General features: G+C 47.3%; 1 protein-coding gene across 2 annotated transcripts; it reads right to left on the reverse strand.

The window, feature by feature from the left end:
• Positions 1-527: 527 nt before the first annotated feature.
• On the reverse strand, positions 528-20,111 carry DCAF12 (DDB1 and CUL4 associated factor 12). 2 transcript variants are annotated; one of them, XM_083402937.1, is made up of 9 exons: positions 19,660-20,111; positions 15,969-16,223; positions 12,224-12,430; positions 11,719-11,779; positions 9,809-10,002; positions 8,367-8,432; positions 8,066-8,228; positions 5,362-5,540; positions 528-4,257 (listed from the first exon to the last, which is right to left on the reverse strand). In XM_083402937.1, exons 1-9 carry the CDS (start codon positions 19,726-19,728, stop codon positions 4,099-4,101), a joined length of 1,353 nt encoding a protein of 450 aa, XP_083259063.1. In that variant the 5' UTR covers positions 19,729-20,111; the 3' UTR covers positions 528-4,098. The 2 variants fall into 2 exon arrangements, with proteins under 2 accessions (XP_083259063.1, XP_083259062.1); XM_083402936.1 differs by lacking the exon at positions 19,660-20,111 and adding an exon at positions 17,778-18,194.
• Between the last annotated feature and the right edge of the window lie 1,823 nt (positions 20,112-21,934).

Genomic DNA, 21,934 nt, shown 5'->3' on the forward strand with positions numbered 1-21,934 from the left:
CATTAGTTTACCCCCATCCCACTCCACTCACTGCTTTAATGCAGCAACACTTCCAAGTCGTCTTCTGCGCATCTCATAGTATTGGTTCCTCATGCAGTCCACAGGCTTCCAAGAGGATTAAAAATGCAAACTGCATGCAATTTCAAATACGCAGTTTCCAAACTATATATTGTCAAGGGCTATTCTATTTTTCGTAACTGTGATGTTACCTCTCTCTCAAGCCTGCGTGTCAGTTCAAAGTCAGGTTTTTCCAGAAGCTTCTGAAAACTCTGCAAATCTCTCTCCCTCTCTCTGTGTGTGTGTGTGTGTGTGTCCATCCATCACAGATGTATAGAGAAAGCTTTTGAGGAAATAAAAAGACTTTGCTTTAGACTATCTGCCTAATGAACCATCTGTTTGGATTGAATAAGCATCTATTTGGACCCAAGCAGTGCAGTTTGCAAACCACCATCCGGAAATAAAGAGGTGCACCACCGTCCCCTCAACAAGTTAAGCGTGGCAGCGGAAAAACTCGCACTTCAGACAAATCCACACATTTGATTTTATACACCACTCTTGAACATCAAATTAAAAAAGTTACAATTCACTGAACAGGTTGGTTGCAGCTTAGAACATTTCATTATCATTATATATATATGTATATTTTAGAAAAAGAGACAAAACAATATCCAGATGAAAGACTGTGACAAACAGCAAATCCTGTTGTAGGCAGCTTTGCAAAGATCAAGGTACCGTAGGAGAAAGGCACGTTAACCTCTGATTGGTCCTGTGTGCTGTCATTTGGATGAAAATTGTAGTGACATATAACCCTGAGACTGTGGGAGGCTATGAGCAAGAGTTGACCAGGTGCACAGGCCCATTTTTAAAAGTACAAGTTTAAGGAGGCTTAAGATCCAGCACCCAGATGACGACATTCATTTCACCTCAAGGGAATGGAAGGAAACGGAATTCTTTGTGAACGGCTGGGAAGGACAATACCGTCTCCAAAGCTGCTGGTATTATGTCTCAGAAACACCCCACTTGGTTTGACTTACGAGCGGACTCACAATTTTCCCAGGGTATGTATCTAACAGTGTAGCTTACCTGACACTCAGGTATCCATCAGTGGAATTTAGGGGGCGGGGCCTCCCCTAAATCTGCTCTAGAGGAGCCCTGACTGCTGTGCAACGGATTTAATAGGCATAGTGTAGGGTAGAAAGGGGAATTACAAAAAAAAAAAAAACCCAAACCCTGCTTCACTCCGTTCCACTGATAGATGTTTTACCACCAATTGAGCACCGCCACTGGACCCAACCCTATGTCTAAGATGTTGGAAGCAGAAAGTTCAAAACATGCCATACAGATGTCAGACCCTTTGCAAACTGGTATATCGTATAGCTGTTGGCTGGGGGTCCAACCCTGGCTAAGACCTCCTATTGACCATGTTTCATTAGCAGGCCCATCTTTGCGACACATGATCTGTGAAGCAGCCCTCAGTGTTTCCTGTGTGTCCAGGCACTTAAGAGTGGAAATGATTTTTTGGAAACTTTTATTCAGGGAAGGGGGGGGCAGTTATTCAACGAAGTCTCATAAATGCATGAACAAAGGCCCTTGCAGCCATGTGCCTATAGAGAGTGTTTACATGTACACATGTAAAACTGTACCATTCATGTTTATGACTATGTTTATGACGAAGGGACGTACACCTAGGAGCTGGAGCTGACAGGCAGCACCACACTGTGTGTTGGGCTCACTGTGGGTTTTTGCTTTTCTTGAATTTTATTAATCTAGGTTTTCAAGATAGCCTGCGAAAGAGAACCACAAAACAAATACAAAACGGATCAAAAGCATCGCTGTTAAAATGGCTGCCCTGGAATACATGATGCAGCCTCAAATGTCTGGAGGCATAAGCTCTTCTTGCGGCCTCCGCTTTTCTCAATCGTAAGATGGAAGATGAAATAAGGACTTAACAAGGATCTCAACATTTGACACCACAGGTGCTTTTAGAAGTTCTCTCCCCCTTTTGTAGGAAAGAATCTCAGATCGTAAGTGGAATGAGAGAAGCTAATGTTACCATGAAATATGCTTTCTTCAGGATCCAGACCAAAGTCAGGGGCAAATTGCATTTCCAATGAACCCTTTAAGCTTGCACAGTACTAAAGCCGCAACTCAATGCCAGCTGCTGCCCCTCGCCAAAAAAGTATCACGGCAGTGGCTCTCTTTAGATCTCAGACCTCTGACAGCCAAAACCCATCATATAAATTAGAAATTGGAGGCATATTTCATCCATCTCTTTGCCCAACCCCAGAGGTAAAAGCAGGCTGACTTTTAGACTATGCCATTCAGAGAAAGGGCTTCCTTCAATGCTCAGAGGAGCACAGCTCCTTCTTCTGCATGAGTCTGTGTTCCACACAGGCCTCCATAACAAAGAAACCGAAGACACAATGGACAACCACAGCCGAAGGCCAATACTCTTGGCTCCTTCGTTACAATAGCAGAGGCAGAAAGCCCTGCACCAGGCCCAGTGCAGACATGGGGCTAACATTATCCAGAACCAACAGAAGCTGCATGGAAGAATGCCAGGCCACAGCATTAAATCACACAGAGGGACGCATCAGCCAGTCTCGCCTAAGATGTGGATTTCTTCAGCTGACTACTTATTTCCAGCACCACAAGTGCAGTTTCTTTGTGGCACAGAAGCAGCAGCAGCATCCTTTGGCAAACTGGGCAGAAAACTGAACTCCAGCTGAGAAGAAGCAGAAGGGCTTAAAGCTCCGATTTTGTCTTGCGGTGTTGTTTCTTGTCTTGGCAGAGAGGAAGCAAACCAAGCATTTTGCCATAGCAACAAATGCCGAGCAGCAAGTGCATTTTCTTGGATGGTCCAATTTAGACGGGTTACGAATTACAGGGTGCAGCTGCACCGGGGTCAGCAGCTGAACAGCCAGGTGGGTCCCTGTGGGACTTCCATCGAGAAAGCCCCAAAGGCCAGGCACCGGCAAAAAGTCTCCGCTCGTGCGCAGTTAAGTCCAGAAGACCAGCCTGTGGCTTGTGCTGCTTCCTTGTGGGATCTTGGATTGCCTTGCTAATAAAACCAACACAAGGCAGACATTGCCACTCCATGTTAAACAGGGCTATGTAGGGTTTAGGTTTTTAGTCACTATCCCTGCAGTGCTAAAAGACGTTTCAGCGTTTAATGAGCTGGGCCACACACAATTTTCAATGCTGGAGGCCATTAGGGGTAGTTATTTGGCAGATCTATGGGGCCAGTCTCAGAAAGCATCTCACCCAGCAGAACTAAAAATCTAATACAAGTGGACTGTGAAAACTGGCCATTTCTTCCTCCACCACCTCTTTCACAGAGCTCTCATGGACCACGAATTTCGCCCTGCAACCATCTATACACTCATATCCTTCCTGTGGATCTGTGGGAGGAGGAAAGGGGAAAAGAGAAGGCAAGACAGACCTAGAACACAGGTCACATGTTGGACCCAGTACAGCATCATTAAACTTGTACTTTTCAAAATAATGTGAAGCCAGGTGCAAGCTGGGCTCTGTGGATAAAGTAGTAACGTATCTCATTATATAAATACTTTTTAATTTTTTTCCTTTTAATTACAAGAAGCTTTTATTCCAGGTAATGTGACTGACAAAGTACCAGCACGTACGTACATACACCCCAGCGCACACACACACTCGCACTCGCAGCCCCTGGGCTTTCACAGAAAGCTTGGCAGCAGCCGATCTAATGGAGGATTTCTACCTCACAGCAAAGGTAAGGGGAGAAGGGGGCATGTAAGTTTGGTTAGCCTAAGCTCAGGGCAAAGACCCAGCCATTTTTAAGAAATGCAATAAAAAGAGAGGTTTATAAACCCCGTTGTAGAAAGATCAAAGGAGATTAAACCAAAACTAAAACTGTTCAAAAAATGTACAAAAACTGTTGGGAGACGGGTGGAAGATGCTGCGCCCCTTCCGAAAAGAAAACAAAAGAAAAGGTTGACCCCAAGTTGCATCAAAACCAGAAGAGAACAGTGTAGTCGTCACACAATTCCTTTGTGTTTTAAAAAAGAAATGCAGAGGGGGAAATAATTTGCACGAAAGATCTTTGTTTGGAAATTGTTCTTAGCTCCAGAGACCAGCATAATTCCCGTGGAGTCCAGACGGAAGGGGACCTCCTGCCACAAAGAGTTTCGTGCCAGACGAGTCGTAGCAGTGGGTGTAAACAGCGTTTGGGAAGGAGCTGATGTCTGAAAAGTAATTCCGCCAGGTTTCATCATGATTCTGTCAAAGGAAAGGGCAACAACTGTGTCAGTCATGACCTTCCCCACAACTGGCTGCTGCGCATCCCCGGAAGCACTCAAAGGGAACTGGGAAGCTGCAGACCAGCTCGGAAACCCAAGCTGTTTAACAAGAGGGAGAACAGCAGCAAAATAAGAGCCACCAATTTAAGCTGAACCTGGTTTTCAGCCAAATAATAATAATAATTATAATAATTATACCCCGCCCATCTGGCTGGGTTTCCCCAGCCACTCTGGGCGGCTTTCAACAGAATATTAAAATACATTAGTCTATTAAACATTAAAAGCTTCCCTAAACAGAGCTGCCTTCAGATGTCTTCTGAATGTCAGGTACTTGTTTTTCTCTTTGACATCTGGTGGGAGAGCGTTCCACAGGGCGGGCGCCACCACCGAGAAGGCCCTCTGCCTGGTTCCCTGTAACTTGGCTTCTCGCAGCGAGGGAACCGCCAGAAGGCCCTCGGAGCTGGACCTCAGTGTCCGGGCAGAACGATATACTAGTATACAGGTATACTAGACCGAGGCCACCCCCACCCCCTTTTGATTAAGAGGCAAGTCCTTTTCATGAGGCAAGTGACTAAGGTGGCAGGTACAGGAAGGTGGCAAATTCACGCAGGCCTGCTGCCCGCCAGGCGAGGCTTCCCACACCCTCCCTCTCCATCTAAGGAGAGCCTTTACACTTTGTACTGCAACTTTAAACGGCAGCAGCACTCTCACGTCCTCCTAGCACAGAATGCCTCACTGTGAGGAAGGACCTTCTTGGCCCTACCTAGACCAAGGCAGGATGGAGAGAGGAGGATGAAGAGCGCTGCCACCAGAAGGGAGAGGAAGGGATGGCAGCAGGGGAGGGAGAAGATGTGGAGAGGCCGTTGGCACAATCTCGTGTCGGCTCTGCGGACCAAACCCTTACGGAAAGGAGAAGCAAGCGCTTCTAATAGCCTGGCATATCCATTCACTAGAAAGAGCAAACAGCTTATTTCACCTGTATCTGGCAACGCTGCCAGAAACAGAGCCCTCAGTCAGCGGAAGAGCCCTTAAAAAGTAGTCTTTGTGGCAAGGCTACCTCTCGTTCAAGCTGCAAGCTACTCACCAGCCAACCTTTGCCAGTCGACAACTTGAGAATTTCACTTCCTCCTAATTTTGTTCCGTAGCAACTGTGCGGCGGCTTCTCGTCCAGGAACCTCTGGGCTCGGATGTCATAGAACAGCAAGGAACCCTGCCCAGTCCCCACCGTGATAATGTGTTCGTAGAAGCTCACAGAGCGAATACCTGTTGTGGAGGGAAGGTGATTAATGGCAAGATCTGTGCCCATGGTTTTCATCATCATCATCATTTCAGAATGCTGCCTTCATTTTTTCAAAAAATAAAAAATCTTCAAAAGCATTTCACTCATTCTAAGAGAGAAAATATTGCCCAGGAGGATTTTCCTCCAGCATTTCTACAAATTTACAACTTTTACAAGGAAATGAGGCCTCAGCAAAAAAAATGGGAAGAATATTTATTTCCTCCCATTTTGTTTGGTTCCCCCCCCCCCCAAGCTCTACAGACAGCTGACTTGATGGCAGTTGGGCTGCTTATATCAAAGGACATGATGGAGTTGCTTCTCCCTCATTAATGCCAGTGTCAGTGTGGACAATTAGTCAGAACAGCTAGAATTGAAACCTCCATCTTTAGCAGCAGTGTACCTCTGCTTACTAGATGGGAAGCGGGGGGCGCTATGGGTTAAACCACTGAGCCTAGGACTTGCCGATCAGAAGGTTGGCGGTTTGAATCCCCGCGACGGGGTGAGCTCCCGTTGCTCGGTCCCTGCTCCTGCCAACCTAGCAGTTCAAAAGCATGTCAAAGTGCAAGTAGATAAATAGGTACCACTCTGGCGGGAAGGTAAACAGCGTTTCTGTGCACTGCTCTGGTTCGCCAGAAGCAGCTTAGTCATGCTGGCCACATCACCCGGAAGCTGTACGCCGGCTCCCTCGGCCAATAAAGCGAGATGAGTGCCGCAACCCCAGTCGGTCACAACTGGACCTAATGGTCAGGGGCCCCATTACCATTACATTACCTCTGCTTACTAGGTGGTGGAGAAAGACAACATGGTGATCACCCTGCCAGGTTTGTGAGAAGCCCACAGTTGGAGAAAAGGTCACAGACCCCCTTGATTTGTTCCAGTCTGTCAACGCCAATGTACTTTTATTAACAGGACCCTGAATGTCAGCAACTGCTGTGCTTTATGTCTCATTAGTAGCAAAAAAATGCCCCTTTCCACATTACAAAATAAATGAAGGAGATAAACAATATGCCAATTAGCTGGGGCGGTGAAAGGGGGAGTATATGAGAACAGATTTTGAAATTTATGATACTTCAAAAACCAGTCTCAAAATTCTGAACATGAAATGATTTAATGTCATGCACAGGCACAAATAGTACCTGGAGATAATGGGAAACCTTTTCTCGTGTGCACCCACTCTCTGAACTATTTTGGGCACAAACTTCTAGTCACAGAACCTTGCTGCTGTGGTTTAAGAACATGATGAATTACACTTCAATGCCGCAGTATACCAAACTGTGTTATTAAAAAAATCTAGACAGGAAAGAATTATTATCGCACAGCCCTGAGCCAGTGCAAGGTCTGCTTTGACTTCTTAACGTATATCAACCAACATGAGCAGCCAGATGACGTGGCCTATGCCATCAAGTGAGGCCCAAGATTTGGCTAAAAATAAGGCCTTGGCAATCATAAAAGATCAGCGAGGTTCTGGGAAGTATAACTGAACAAAGAGGAGAAAACCCAGGGATTTTGGACAAGTCAGCCTCATTTTGATGCCAGGAAAGATGTAGGAACGAAACAGAACAATTTCGATCCTTGAAAACATTAAAGTGGTGCTCAATAAAAGACACAGATTTAATGAATGCCGTGCCATATTTGATTTTTCTCTCTAAAAGTGTGGCACATCTTATTGATAAGCTAGAGCCAGTAGGTTAAGAGACCTACATTTTTAAAAGACCTTCAGACACGGTGTCTCACAAGACATGCTCATAAATCCAACCTGGTGTAGAATTAGGAGGTTTATATAACTGCTTAGAAAACTGTGCAGAATATGCCTGAGTAATAGAAGAACTGCAGTACTGATGTTCTGTACTATCACAGCAATACAATAGTGACTTGGAGGCAAGAATTTCAAAGGACATCGAAATGGGAAACTGCAACTACTTCAGAAGTTATGATCACAATTTAAAAATGAATTGATTATTGGGGAAAAGGGCAGAAATGGAGATGCTGGAATTAGTAATTGCAAAGACCTGTGGTTGGGCAACAAACGTCGCAAGAACCTGGGGAATGAATGCAGTCGTAGCCGGCAAGTTGTCCATGCAAACAGAGCTCTCACCATATAACACTGTATTAAAAGGAATACAGTGATCCGTGTGGGATGCACGTTTGCAACCCGCAGCGTTTGCAACCTGTGTCTGCGCATGCATGGGCTGCGATTCAGCGCTTCTGCGCATGCACAACCGCCGAATCCCGGAAGTAACCCGTTCCGGTACTTCCAGGTTTTGGCGGTCCACAACCCGAAGAAATGCAACCTGAAGCGGCTGTAACCCGAGGTATGACTGTATTAAGAGCAACCCATGGGGCACAGAGGAGATCCTTGCAAGAGCACCAGCTTTCCTCCTTGCCACTTCTAGAGAATGTACAACATAATCCCATTGCCAACATTATCCAGTGAAGGAACGCTGTAACAGATTGCCTAGTGTAAAGGCTGAAGCTCCACTGCTCAGGTTTTCTCACGAAGAATCCTTACCACTGCCTCGCTCCCTGGAACAGACAGACTTGACATTGTGGGAAGGCTGCCTTGGGTCCAGAAAGGAGACATGTGCCTGAGATCCAACAGCGTACACAGACCACTCCTGACCATAGGCCAGACACACATTCTCCCTGCAGTACGGTAGCTTCGTTGACAGCAGCTGGGGGGGGGGGGATGAAGACAGAAAACAACCCACATGAGAAGCAGTAGAGAGGACGATGAACAATAGGATGCAATGAAGTATCAAGAAAGTATACTTTCAAGAAAGCATACATTTTTCCCTGCACTAGCAGGTTACCTTTGAAAGTGTGTATTCTGCTTTCCAGAGGTGGAAATATCCATCCAGGGACACGGCTCCCAGCTCCTAGAACAGAAAGAGCTTCATAATCCACTCGGCCACCGCAGAAGATCCATGCAGAGTACCAATCAGTATTAAAAGTCTGCCAATGTACAATGCTAAAACAACAGAGACCCCATCTCAGAATCTCATCTGCCCGCCCCCATCTGCAATGTGGGGTCAACCACCATTGACCTAACATGGATGGTTTTTCCAAGGATTACTGAAGTAATTTAAAACAAAATGCTTTGGAAAAGGGATAGGGAAAGTGTAGCCCCCTCCAGGTGTTGCTGGACTCGAACTCCCTTCAGCCCCAGCCAGCACAGCATGATGGGACTGCTTAGGGAAGTTTTTAATGTTTACGGCTGTATTGTGTTTTTAATATTCGGTTGGGAGCTGCCAGGAGTGGATGGGGAAACCCAGCCAGATGGGCGGGGTATAAATAAATACAACAACAACAATTATTATTAAGCAACATTAGCAGAACCACAGGTTGCGCACTATAATTTTTCAGTGGGTTCCTGCAAACCATTAAAACTCAGAAGCGTAGCACAAGAAGAAAGAACAGCACAAGCTTATATCCAACAGTGGTCAAGAGAAGAACTGCATGCACCTCTAGGCTGCTGTGTGCAGCTCTTAAGAATCCAGAGTGCCCTAGTTTTTATTTAAAAATGAAGCACTCAGCAATTTCTAGACCTCAGAATCAGTGGCACAGGTTGCAAAAATCTGATGGCGAAAGCCAAGCAGGACTGCCAGATAGCCCTTATTTTAAAAACAAGTCCCTTATTTCACAACATCACTGCTCCACAGAGACCATGGGGCATGACACCCTCAGTGCCTTTGCCATTTGCAGGACAAATAACTGCATCTGGCTTCCCCCCTTCGATTTCAGTGTCTGCGTCAGCAAACCAATGGGAAGCACAGCAGGCGCCTGCCTCAACGTCATCACAATTTGTTTAATTTGCAACACCTGCAGAAATATGGGTGTTCTTCTTCCACCTCTCCCAGCATCAAGAATTTGCATTCTGGGGCAGGCCGGAATGATAGAATGGGTGAGAGGTGTTTAAGTAAAAATGCAAAAGGGAGGGGAAGCCCAGCTGGGTGTTATGGGTTGGGGGGGGGGTGTCCCACATGCGAATTCCTGGAAAACTCAAATATGCCGTTTTTTGTTTTGAGCTTTCAGCACACACTTTTTCAGTTACTTAATGTGGTTTCAGCCAGAAAAGGAACCAAAGGATTGAGAGCTAGAAAGTGGGGGTGGGAGCAGAGTGCATAACAACAACAACAACAACAACAATTCCAACGCTGAAATTCTTGGGATCGTAGCTACTTTCAACGTATTTACAGCACTGGCAATGAGAAGGTTATGGTCAGATACCTCGGAACTTATTTATCTTACTGACCTTGTTCTTGTTGTTGAAAGCTAGTGCCCGAACCTTGCAGTTGTCCGGGTTGGTGTTCTCCTTGGGGATGTCCTTCAGAGCCCTGTGTGTTATGTGAGCATAGACGGGAACTCGAGACAAGTTGCGTCTTGCATCGCTCTTGGCTAGGACTTCATCCGTCACTTCCCAGAGCCCCATTGAACCATCTCGGGAGCCTGCATGGGACAGCAGACCCAAGGACACATTAAACACATGCCCTCCTAGTATTATGCCGCTCTCTGACTGCGATGGGGGGCACATGTCTAAATAGAGGCAAGCGCTACGTATTCAGTCACGCACCACTCATAACGCAGCTCTCTGCCTGCCGCAGGCCAAGCCAGGAACACTGCACTGTCTATCTTGGCGCAGGATGTTCCAGGCAAGCAAGGAGAGCAGAACCCCCAGTTTCCCGCAGAGAAAAGGTTGTGCACACAGAATGCATTCCAAAAGGGGCACACATCTGGAATTCTTTCAAGATTAATTGAACTCTGACAGCCTCCTGCAACCGTCTGTTTGGTTAGCACACTACAGAACAAACTGTGTAAACGCAGTCCTGCAGGGCAACCTGACAAAGGCACAACTGTAGTCTTTACAGAAGGTTGTAAACAAGAGCAAAAAATAAAGATCATGCAACAGCGTCCTGGCAGTTCTCCACTGGATGTGTTACAGTGGGACAAAGTCCAGTCAGCCTCCACTGCGAGGGCTTTGGAGCTCTGCTGAACGCTGTCAGTGTCGCTCAGTACATCCTGTGGGCTGTTTCTCAGCTTGGCTGTAACACAGCGCAATTATAATCACTATGGAAGAGTGAAATCTGCCATGGTTCATTTGCTATTCTGAAGATATGCAAATGCTGCAACCATTATCACAGCATACGGTGACACAGGAAAAGCTCAGAAGCCCATTTTAGCTTCCAGGGAAGGAAGCGGCAATGCAGAACTGGGGCCAAGCATCCCAGCTTCTAAGAGCAGGTGTGTGGTTCAAGTATCAGTATTTCAGAACTTTAGGATAGAATTGGAAGCAGTTTGGCAGTTGGGTGGGGGGGTGGTTATGAGATTTCCTCTGAAACCTCAAGCCTCTACCCTTTCTGGTTACAGAAAAAACACTATTATGTTCCATGTGTGGATCCACAATGAGGCTCAGAAACTAGAGGGAGCATGGTAGGTCTTTCAGAAGACTTCAGTGCTCTCTCCAGAGTTTCTTAGCCACTTTGCCATGGCTAAAAATTCACCTTTCTGCTAACCTGCAAGTGGCCACCTATCCCTCCATGCCTAAGTCCATGCCCTTTTGTTCTATGCTGAATTTTAGAATAGAATGCCAAAACTCTTGGGGGGCAGGGAACCAAGCTCTTGGGTGCCAAAAATGTGAGATTCTCTCATACAAGCCAAAACAAACTGCAAGGGGGTAGGAGGAACGGTGTGATATATAGTTTGAGGAGGACACAGAGATGTTAGAGACATCTAACTCCTTGCAAAAAGTGCAGTTTTCTTTTGGGTTGATGGGTAGGGGGAATATGGAAAAAGGAGCTGCCACAATCAGCTTAAGTACTTAAGATAGATATGATTAAAAATTCAAAAAGACACATTTGAAGCCTCAGGCATTCTACTCATGTGTAAAAGCAACGGGCATGCTAATCGCCATTGTCATAACACTCCACGACCTGGAAAGCAACTTCCTGAAGCAGGAATCTTCCCGGTTTTCACAGAGGCTTCCTAGGACGTGGAACCCTGGAAAAGGATGGAGACAGGGTGGGAGCTGAGTTTACCACGCACGTTCCCACTCCTGTTGGTTTTACACACGTGTACAATGCCTGAGGGGAGCTTGTGAGTTACAAGAGAAGCTACAGTCCGTTAGATGTTAGGGCGCACAGAAATAAAGCTATTAGCAGAAGTTACCAGAAACAGCCATGGTGTCACTGATCCATGCAATAGAAAATATCCAATCTTTGTGGCCGTCCTAGAGAAAGAAAGGAAGGAAGAAATGAGGATGCAGGAGAATTCTTTCAAGGTAAAGGTTTCATATATCAAGGTAAAGGTTTCATGTATTTCCTTAAACATCAAATAAATGCAACCGCTTTTCTTGATAACAAGCATGCAAGGTTTTTCTCCAAAAAGGCAACCAGAGATGCATGATGAGAGGGGGCGGTTTTTGGATTTTTACACTAGAAGATTATAAACAACTACACAGGACGTCAACCAAGTCCAGTTCCCTGCAATGTCTGACTCATCTTCACAATATTAAACATTCCAGTTATGTAAAAATACATCACCCCATCCAACTTCTGACAGGATAAAGATGCCCTCTTTAATCTGCCCATCACCGAATGGACCCATCATCAGATTTGAGACAGAAGTTCCATGAAAATGAAATAAAATGTCTGAAGCATGTAGGGGCACTTACATCTCCCACGCAGACAGGATCAAGTGTAGGCAGGCGATAAATCGCAAGGCTGTTTGGGTTGTCACCTCCCGTAGCCAAGAGGGTCCTGGAAGGGTTCAGCTCAATGGCGTGAATCCCGCAGCCCTGCTGGTTCACCATGTCTGGTTCTCGGTCCTTCAGAATTGGAATCTTGGTAATCTGACCCGTCTGGACATCGACCACAAACAACTGGAAGGAAGGAAGGAAGGGAGGGAGGGAGGGAGGAAGACACACCTGTGGTCATTCCTAAACCTGAATCTGCACAGAGAACACTGTGATTATAGGACATTTTTAACCAAATGTGCTTTGCATGAAGAGAAGCAGCAGCCCATGCTTTTGTGGTAACATGCCCAAAGAAGGTGAACAAAGAACCAGGAAGTCACTGGTTCAATTCTTCTATGACCCTCCACAATATAGGGATGGTGCTAGCCAACCACGCAGGGCTGTTGTCAGGATTTAAGCAAGATAACATGAAACAACGAACACTGAAAAAGCATATTACTATTAATAGCATTTTTTCTGCATCAGGTGAAGATGACTTTGGTGTTCCTTCCCCACAACAACTTTGGCACCGCCAGCAGCTGGGATCTGACAGATCACCTGAGGGAATGTGATCCCACTACTGTCTCCATTCAAAGTGCAAGCTGGGAAGCTGCTCAAGTATGCTCTAGCACAGGGGTCAGCAAACTTTTTTCAGCAGGGGGCCGGTCCACTGTCCCTCAGACCTTGTGGAGGGCCAGACTATATTTTGAAAAACAAAAAGATGAATGAATTCCTATGCCCCACAAATAACCTAGAGATGCATTTTAAATAAAATTACACATTCTACTCATGTAAAAACACACTGATTCCTGGACTGTCCGTGGGCCGGATTTAGAAGGCGATTGGGCTGGATCCAGCCCCCAGGCCTTAGTTTGCCTACCCATGCTAGCAGATAGAGGCAGGAACCCAAGTAAGCACTTGTGTGCTCTGGAGACCCAAACGTAATAGAGAGAAGGGGAAATATGCAACCCACCAAACCACACTGCAGCACTGCTACCTTCACACAGATCTATCCTGCTTGGCTGCCTTTCCTCCAGATCTATTAAGGAAGAGTCAACAAGAGGTTGCTTGCAGAGCCTGGCGTGCTAACCTAGCAGGTTGCAGCTGCCTACAAAACAGATGCTTTGTTCTGCTCTAGGGGAACGCCGTGAAAAATACAATCAGGAAGCCAAATCACAGGGGCCCCTTTCAGACACCGCATCCAACCAATGAATATTTCCGCAAGGGAAAGGGCTGTAGCTCAGTCATTCCAGATTCGATCCCTGACCTCTCCGGACAGGTCTAGGAGAGGGGCTCCTGTCTGAAAACCTAGAGAGCCTCTGCCAGGCACTGACAACAATACTGAGCTCTATCAATGGGCCCGGCTCTGTATATGACAGCCTTCTATATACATACAGAGCATTTTTATGCTGCTTTTCTGCATCCCGGAAGGCTAGAAATTCACTTTAGACAATGAGGAGCTGGAGTTCTGAGGAGTAACAAAAGCCCATCAGCTACCCAGAACTCCCTCTGGGGTCTTGCACAGCCCAGCTCTGCCAGAGGGCATGCAAGCCATTTTAAATCGAAGTTCCGTTTTTAGACTCAGGCAGAACAATCCAACAAATGCAGTATGTAGCACCACGGGCAGAAGCATAATATGCAAGTAATACATTTTAAAAGGTCAAACAAGAAATCCTTAAACTGATGGCAAAGCAACTGTCCCCATTATGAAAACAAGAGGGAGCGTTTACATCATGGGGTGCAATTCTGCAGTAAACTACTAATTTCAATTTAACCATGTAGTGTGCAGAAACCTGTATAAGCGGGGGAGAGGTTATCCAAGTCTTTCCAGGTTTGCTTTACTACTGGTCTTATTAGTGGATGAATGAACTCGTTTCATTATCCTAACTGTAGCTAGGAAGCCTAGCAAGTTGCTCACTCAAAGCTAAATCAATTCATGCATAAATCAGACACAGAATCCATTTTCAGATTTGATGTGCTCCTTGCAGAAAAGTTGGCAGCAGCAATACTGTAGACCTGGACTGGGAAATTTTCAGTCATCTGCTTCTTGCTCAGGCATGTAAAACGTTGCTCACCAGATACAAAACACTTTCCCACAAGGTCTCAAGGCCTATTTCATGCTAGCTTGGGAACCCAAATTATACAGTTCAAATTTGAATTTAATCGAAACTGCTTAGTTTTGCTTCAGCTCATCTGTAAAACTCAAGCCTGCTGATGCAATTCCCCTACATATGCTAAAAAAAAACCTAAACACATGTCTTCAAGACCATCTTCTGATACAACTCGTACCCTGACTTCTTCAATCAGCCTGACTATTCCAGTTCACCATGCATCTCTCCACTACATTACACAAACTAAAACCCAAATGAACCAAAAATGAACTTAGTCAAGTGTATCAAACAAGCAGGAAACCAATTTTTTGCATGTTCAATTAATGTGCAACCACTAAAGCGCGGGTAGTTTTGAACCCAGAAGAGGACAGGCTTGTGCGTGCTCCGCCGACACACACAAGGGCCAGGAACGCAACCCCATGATAATAGAGGGTTGCCTATATGTAAAAATTTCCCATTTAGAAGGATTGTCAGTGAAATGAAAACATGGATTTTAGTGCACCAAACTGAAGCTAACAGCTCATTCAAACAAAAGAACTGTGAGTCAAAAAGTGATCTCTGTGTGTTCTACAATGAAACTGGCATTCACACAATTTAAGAACACATGAAACAGTCCTATACGTAGCCAGATCAAGATTCTCTGCTCTGATTAAATGCAGCATTATTCCCCGCCTGATTAATTAAAACTGACAAATCACCAGGTCTGGAAGGCATCCACCCAAAAGTTTTTAAATGAGAAATGGCTGACCTCCTAACAAAAATAAGTAACTTGTCTCTATAATCAGCCTCCATAAATGAGGACTAGAAAATGACCAATGTAAAACCTATTTTGAAAAAATGGATCACATATAAGTTCATGGTATCAACTGGCAGCGATTGACCAGATCAAACAGATCTTGGGGTTGTAACTGGATTGTTCAATGATGCCAACACAGTGAGAGACAGCAGCGTAAAGGGTGAATTTCATGCTAGGGATCATTAGGAAAGGAAGTGAAAAAGAAACTCTCTTATCACGCTTTTATACAAAACTATGGTGCAACTGCGCTTCAAATACTGCCCACAGTACGGGTTGCCTCACCTCAAAAAGGGCAATGTACCACAGAGCATATACACAATAATGTAGCCTTAGATTTATGGTAGGTACAAGCAGGCTTGCAACAGGAAACCAGGAACTGCAGGCAGGCGAATAAATGGGCTGGCAGAGGAGGAAAGGTCTCTCGACCACACTAGTAAAAAGAAATTGCAGGCTAGGAGGTTCTAGCAGTTTATATACAAGGCTGAAATAATACAGTAATGAACTCACTTTCAATTAAAGACAAATGTTGCATAATAATTACTATACTGTATATTTATTCCTACCCAGTCTTTTCCCTTGATGAGGACTCAAGGCAGCTTATTACAGATAAAACTAAAAGAAAAAGTAGAAAGTGTGTATGAAAATGCAGCAAATGCTAAGAAAAAGCAGGCAAGGTTTTAAACGGTCTCACCTTGGTCTTTTTCTGAACAGTTTGTGTAGCTACGCAATATCCTGGAGTGGTTCTAGCTTAAGGAGATAGAGAGAGATTTCCACTTACTGTGTTGCATTTTGTCCCACACACCACTTGCCGGTGATTCAGCCACTGAGATGCAAACACTTTATTGAGGGTCCCAAGGTGAAACTCTCTTTCCTTCAGGAGACTGGGCAGTTGCTGGGCTGCATATCCGTGCAGGAGTCGGTGGTAGCTGGCCTCATCCTGCATCCGGACCTCTCTTCCTTTCAGGTAGCATACCAGTGACCTTTTAACTGGGGGGAGCCGCTTCCTTTTGTGAGCTGAGTGGTCCCAGCCATACTGTGGGGAAATACCAACAGTTCATGTAACTTATGACCTCGAAAGGATTCAGCCTTTCTGCCCCAGAGGGAAGATCCATTTCATGTAACATCAGAGACCCCTTAAGAATATGACACATCTTTCACTGGATCAGAGATATATTCTAGGATCTTGCTCTCGGCCCAGTATACCTGAAGGAGCGTCTCCACCCCCATCGTTCTGCCCGGACACTGAGGTCCAGCTCCGAGGGCCTTCTGGCGGTTCCCTCATTGCGAGAAGCAAAGCTACAGGGAACCAGGCAGAGGGCCTTCTCGGTAGTGGCGCCCGCCCTGTGGAACGCCCTCCCATCAGATGTCAAAGCGATAAATAACTACCTGACATTTAGAAGACATCTTAAGGCAGCCCTGTTCAGGGAAGTTTTTAATCTGTGATATTTTACTGTATTTTTTGTTTCTATGGAAGCCGCCCAGAGTGGCTGGGGAAACCCAGCCAGATGGGTGGGGTACAAATAATAAATTATTATTATTATTATTATTACTGAATAATAAATCATGATAATGACACGTCTTCATAAAGGAATCTGTCCGTTTCTCTTAAGACGTTCCCTGCCTTCAGAGGTTAGGTGAGCGGCAAACAAGTGAAGGACTTCATCTGTGGTGGCCCCCACTTTATGCAACACCCTCTTCTCCAGCAGTATTCACATGGCACCGATTTGTTTTATTTCAGGTGTCTTGTTAACACTTTTTATTGTCTTGTACATATGATACACATGCTTTTTGACAATCTATTGTAAAGTGATAAGCATTCGATTTTTAGCTCTTTTTACATTTTATGGTTAATTCATTTCTAATTATGACCAGCCATTCCCTCACTTGTTTACCATCTAGCCCGAAGAGTTCTGGAGACCTGGAAAGGTTGCCCGTCATTTCGTGGCATATTGGTTTGCCTAATAAAGATATTGATTGCTCCGATGCGGATTTGGGAATTTTACTTACTAGCCAGTACAGCTACCTTTAATTTCTGAGGCATTATCGTGCCTACACCTTGGGTTAAAATAGAAAATAATGAACCATCGGTACCATGAAGATGGACTACAATGTGGACGCTTGCAGAGGACCAAGATGTGTTCACATAAATTTACATTTTCAGCTCACCCAAACACCTAAAGTTTAATTTCCCCGAGACAATAAACTGCATCTAAATTGTAGGTTTTCGGGCAGCAGGGCCAACTCCTACTTACATCATAGAATGCTCCTCCAATACACAAAACTGAAAATGAAATCCCTGCACACGGGAAATTGGCAGGTCAGTCGGCTGCACCCAAGCTTCCAGATGGGCTGCTTTGTTGTTGTTTTCACCAACAGGGATTTCCACTCCCTCCCTCTTTCTGTATGAAGGACTATTCAATCAGGCAAGTCTTAATAGTCTTTGCCAGCGGCTTCTGACGGACTCTGCCCCAGCCAGCAAGCTCGTCGGGGCTACATTGGCGAGCGAGGTTCGGGGAAATGGGGGCCTTGGCTTTTCGCTCACGCGGATGCCCAGCTTCCCTTTCTACTCCAGCCCCCGAAAACAAACCTGATGCGCCCTCCTCTGGCCAGCCAAGCCCCGCCTCCACCCCCTCCGTTTACACGCGGTCCGCAGCATCGGGAGCACGGGCGGCGTTTGGGCGCTACTGGGTGCGGAGCAGCGGCCGGCGCGCCTGGTGCCCTCCTGGCGTTCGGGGCCGAGGCGGTTGCAAAGCTCCGAACGCCGAATCCGGGGCTCGGGCGCTCCCGAGAGCCGCTGGCTTCTCCTTCGGGCTGGAGGGAGAGAGGAGGGGAGCAGGTCTTTCCAGGGGGCGGCCGGGTAGCAGGCACCGATCAGCCCTCCGGCGCTCTCCAGGGCGCAGCTGCGGTGCGCCCAGGCCCCCTCTCCAGTTGGGCTCCGCGACCACCATCCCGGTCCAAGGACGCATCCAGCAACCCTCGCCACCGCCATTGCAGGTGGCAAGAAGGCCCCGGGGGTTGGGCAGCCGGGAAGTGTCATCTGGCTGCGCCGCCGCCTCCACCGGCACCGATCCGGGCGGCTTCATCGCCCTTTCCAAACTCCACGCACCTGCCGCAGCTTGGAGAGATCAGAGCCAACCGGGAGGAGCGCGGTGGGAAGGAAATGGAGCCTGCGTATTCAGGGGCAGCCTACCTCTGAACGCCGATAAAGCAAGCGGCGGGAGGAAAAAGGGTCCCCACGGCAGAAGAAGGGGATGGGGAGAAAAGGCGCTGGGACCCGCGGCTTGGAGCTAACGCGCGCAAACCCTCACTTGCTTTCTGGGGGGGGGGGGAGGGACGAGACTGGTTTCATTTGCCGATTTCATTGTTTGCGCTTTGAGGTGGGGGGCAGCAGCAAATAATGGAGACAATGGAACAGTCGGGCCCTCCGGCCTTTCTCTGTCATCCAAAGCAACACACTATCGTGTGGATCGATCGATCGGTTATAATATTAAAGTTATTATGGGGGCGGTGTTGGGTACGGATCGACGGAAGCGAAATATACAGTACTGCAAACTGCCTTGGGCACCTTGGCGGGAATCCGGTACCTACAGGAAATAGGTAACCCCACAGATCCGCGCAAACATGTATGCGCATTGTTTACTCCTTGCATTTACGCGCCGCCTTCCCGCTTTACCTTCTGTTTCGCTCCCGTCCGTTTCTCCCGCTCCCCGCCGCTGCCCCCACAATAACCTGCACGTTACCTTATATCATATATTGATTATACACTGAACTATATTACTGATTGATCGGCAGGGAGCAGAGGACGCGCGTGTGTACTCACACGTATGTTTCACGTCTGCCTATGGCACATCTCCGTGTGTCCGGAGGCAGGCGGATGCCAACCGGACCTCGAAGCGCACGCCTATGTCCCCTGTTGTAAACAAAAATTGCCCTTTTCCCTTATGGGGTATCCAAGAGCCCATATAGAGTCCTTTGCAGGTTCTCCATCGGTCGGAGAAGATAACAACAGAGGCCAACCAGAAAATATTGAGAAGCAAAGCAGCTAGTAAGCTTGATCTTTATTGAACTGTTGCAACAGGGCGCTCCTCTTACACGCAGGAAAGGAGGAGGAAAATTCCTATCACCCCCCCCCCATAAGAAAGAGCAGGCTCTGCCCATCTGGGGCGGAAGCCTCTCACCAGGCTGCTTCGCCCCGTCCTCCGACACGACCACCCCAAAACAAGCCCCCTCCTCCCCAACCAAGTCCCAAGGGCCAAATGCATTATTTGGGGGCCAGCCCCCCACCTCCCCCAAACAAGCCCCCTCCTCCCCAACCAAGTCCCAAGGGCCAAATGCATTCTTTGGGGGCCAGCCCCCCATCTCCCCAAAACAAGCCACCTCCTCCCCAACCAAGGGCCAAATGCATTATTTGGGGGCCAGCCCCCCCACCTCCCCCTGGCCCCTCTCCGCCCCCCCCCTGGCGGGCCTACCTGCTCTCCTCCGGGCCCCGCCGCGGGGGCCGCCGCCCTCCTCTTCCTGCTAACTGTCTTCCTGGCCATCTCCGGCGCGACCCCGGCCCGGGCCCCGCATGAAGGGGCAGGGGGAGGAAAGGGCCGCCCGCCGCCGACGGAGCATGGGACGGAGCGGGTCGCCCCCTCCCCTTCCTCTCGGCCTGGCCTTGCCTCTCTCTTTCTCTCCCTCACCGAGCCAGCGAACGACCGACCGACCGCCCTCCACAGGCCCGCCCGACCGGGCGCCGCTCACGGCATTTTGCGCCCGGAAAACGAGACGGGGAGGAGGGAGGGAGGGAAGCCGCTTTACGGCCCCGAGCGCGCTTTGCGGCGCGTCCGGCCAATGACGCGCCCGCCTGCGCAACAGCCGCGCGGGGTTGCCCGGCAACGGCAGCCTCGCCCCGCGGGAGCTCTGCCGAGGGGCGGTCCCTTCGGGGTGTTGCCGGGCAACTGGAGGGAGGGAGGCAGGCGGGCGGGCCAATGCCCTGCGCCGGGGACTCGCGCTGGATCCCACCCCCAGGGGCTCATTGGCCAAGGCGCGCGCTGAGGGTTGGTTATGGAGCCCCCTGGAGGGCAGCAGAGGAACGCGCGCCTGCTGCGTCCTCCCCCAACAACTTCCTTATTTAGTTTAAATTAAATACTGTAATAGGTTTAGTCGCCTTTTGTTATTTGTGGTTTTATATTTTGATTTGATTCTGTGAACCGCCCTGAGACCTCCGGGTGTAGAGCGGAATATAAATTCTAATAATAATAATAATAATAATATATACAGTAGCTAGATATAGGCACTGGCTGGCGTGTTGTTTAGGGGGGTTGTTAGGGTGGGTTGCTGATGTTAATTTTTTGTATAGGAATTCTAAGGTCTTATATATAAAATAAATGTTCATAAATGTACAAGGCAAACACATACATAAGTATATAAACGACGTGTCTGAAATAGTACAGGAGAATCCTGAAGCCATTTTGACTCTCCCAAATGGACCTCAGATATTTCTCTGTAAGGAGGAAGGAAATGGGAAAAGCTTTCCAATGGTCTTTGGACTGTAGGGGCTTACACCTCCCTTTTCAAATACAGTCGGGCAATTATCTGTTAAGCTGATCACACTATCAATATGCATAAGGGATTCAGGAACCAAGTATTTAGCATCTCAAAGGAATGGCCAGAAAAAGCAATCATTATCCCGTATCCAGGCAGACAGGAGAGAAGCTACTCTATAAGGGCTCTTGGATACCATTGAGGGATAAAGGAGCAGTTTTATCTTATAATAGTATCTTTATTTTTATCTTATGAATGATGTGGACTTTATTCAATTTGTGCACGTTGTGATGCCTTGTTTATTTATTACTACTTTTGATATGTTTGTTATAATCTATACATTGTAAGCCGCCTTATGCATAGTTTTAACTTTGAAAATGTGGCATATAAATAAAATAATTAAGATCATAATGTTGCAGGCCACCCCAATAGCTGCTGAGCCGTGCATGACATTCCAGGGGTCTTGGCCTTCAACCAGGGTCTGTGCTCCTTTGGAGAACTGAATATAAGGCAAAAGCTTTAAAAATATTTATTCACATATTTAAACCTGGAATTAGATGGAGAGAGTCAGATCTTGCAGTACGGTCATCGCAAGAGGGGCTTGTTCCCCACAGCAGAGTGCAGTACTGGAGTCCAAGGCATCTCTCCCCACCCGCCACTAGCCAGCCAGCCAAGATCCTTCTGCCCCTTTCCCAAACTATTCCTTTGACATCACACCTCCTGACAGTAAGAGCTGTTCGACAGTGGAATTTGCTGCCAAGGAGTGTGGTGGAGTCTCCTTCTTTGGAGGTCTTTAAGCAGAGGTTTGACAACCATATGTCAGGAGTGCTCTGATGGTGTTTTCTGCTTGGCAGGGGGTTGGACTCGATGGCCCTTGTGGTCTCTTCCAACTCTATGATTCTATAGCCTGGCAACCTTTCAAATCCCTTGTCTCCAGTCATACCTCAGGGCATGGGCAGAAGAACAGTTCTCTTGTACTGCTAATGTATGGCCCTCAATGGCCCTGTATTGTTTCTTAATGGTCCTAGTTTGGCCAGGTCATTTTGCATAGGGTAGCCCAGGAATTCCTCTGCAGGTGGTATTTTCACTTCCTATCACAAATAATGAAAATCCTACTATTTATTAATTTATAGGGTTTAGGGGCGACGCTGGTGGCGCTGTGGGTTAAACCACAGAGCCTAGGACTTGCCGATCAGAAGGTCAGTGGTTCCCCACCGG

Source organism: Podarcis tiliguerta (genome assembly GCF_965153285.1).
Source record: "Podarcis tiliguerta genome assembly, chromosome: 11".
Lineage (NCBI taxonomy): Eukaryota > Metazoa > Chordata > Lepidosauria > Squamata > Lacertidae > Podarcis > Podarcis tiliguerta.

Excerpts from the sequence above, each read along its gene's own strand:
- DCAF12 (XM_083402936.1), bottom strand. The coding sequence starts at position 18,179 with ATGGCGGTGGCGAGGGTTGCTGGATGCGTCCTTGGACCGGGATGGTGG. Across the intron at positions 16,224-17,777 it reads GCCAGAGGAGGGCGCATCAG|TATGGCTGGGACCACTCAGC; the intron begins GTTTGTTTTCGG and ends ATTTCCCCACAG. Across the intron at positions 4,258-5,361 it reads CGACTGGCAAAGGTTGGCTG|AATCATGATGAAACCTGGCG; the intron begins GTGAGTAGCTTG and ends TTCCTTTGACAG.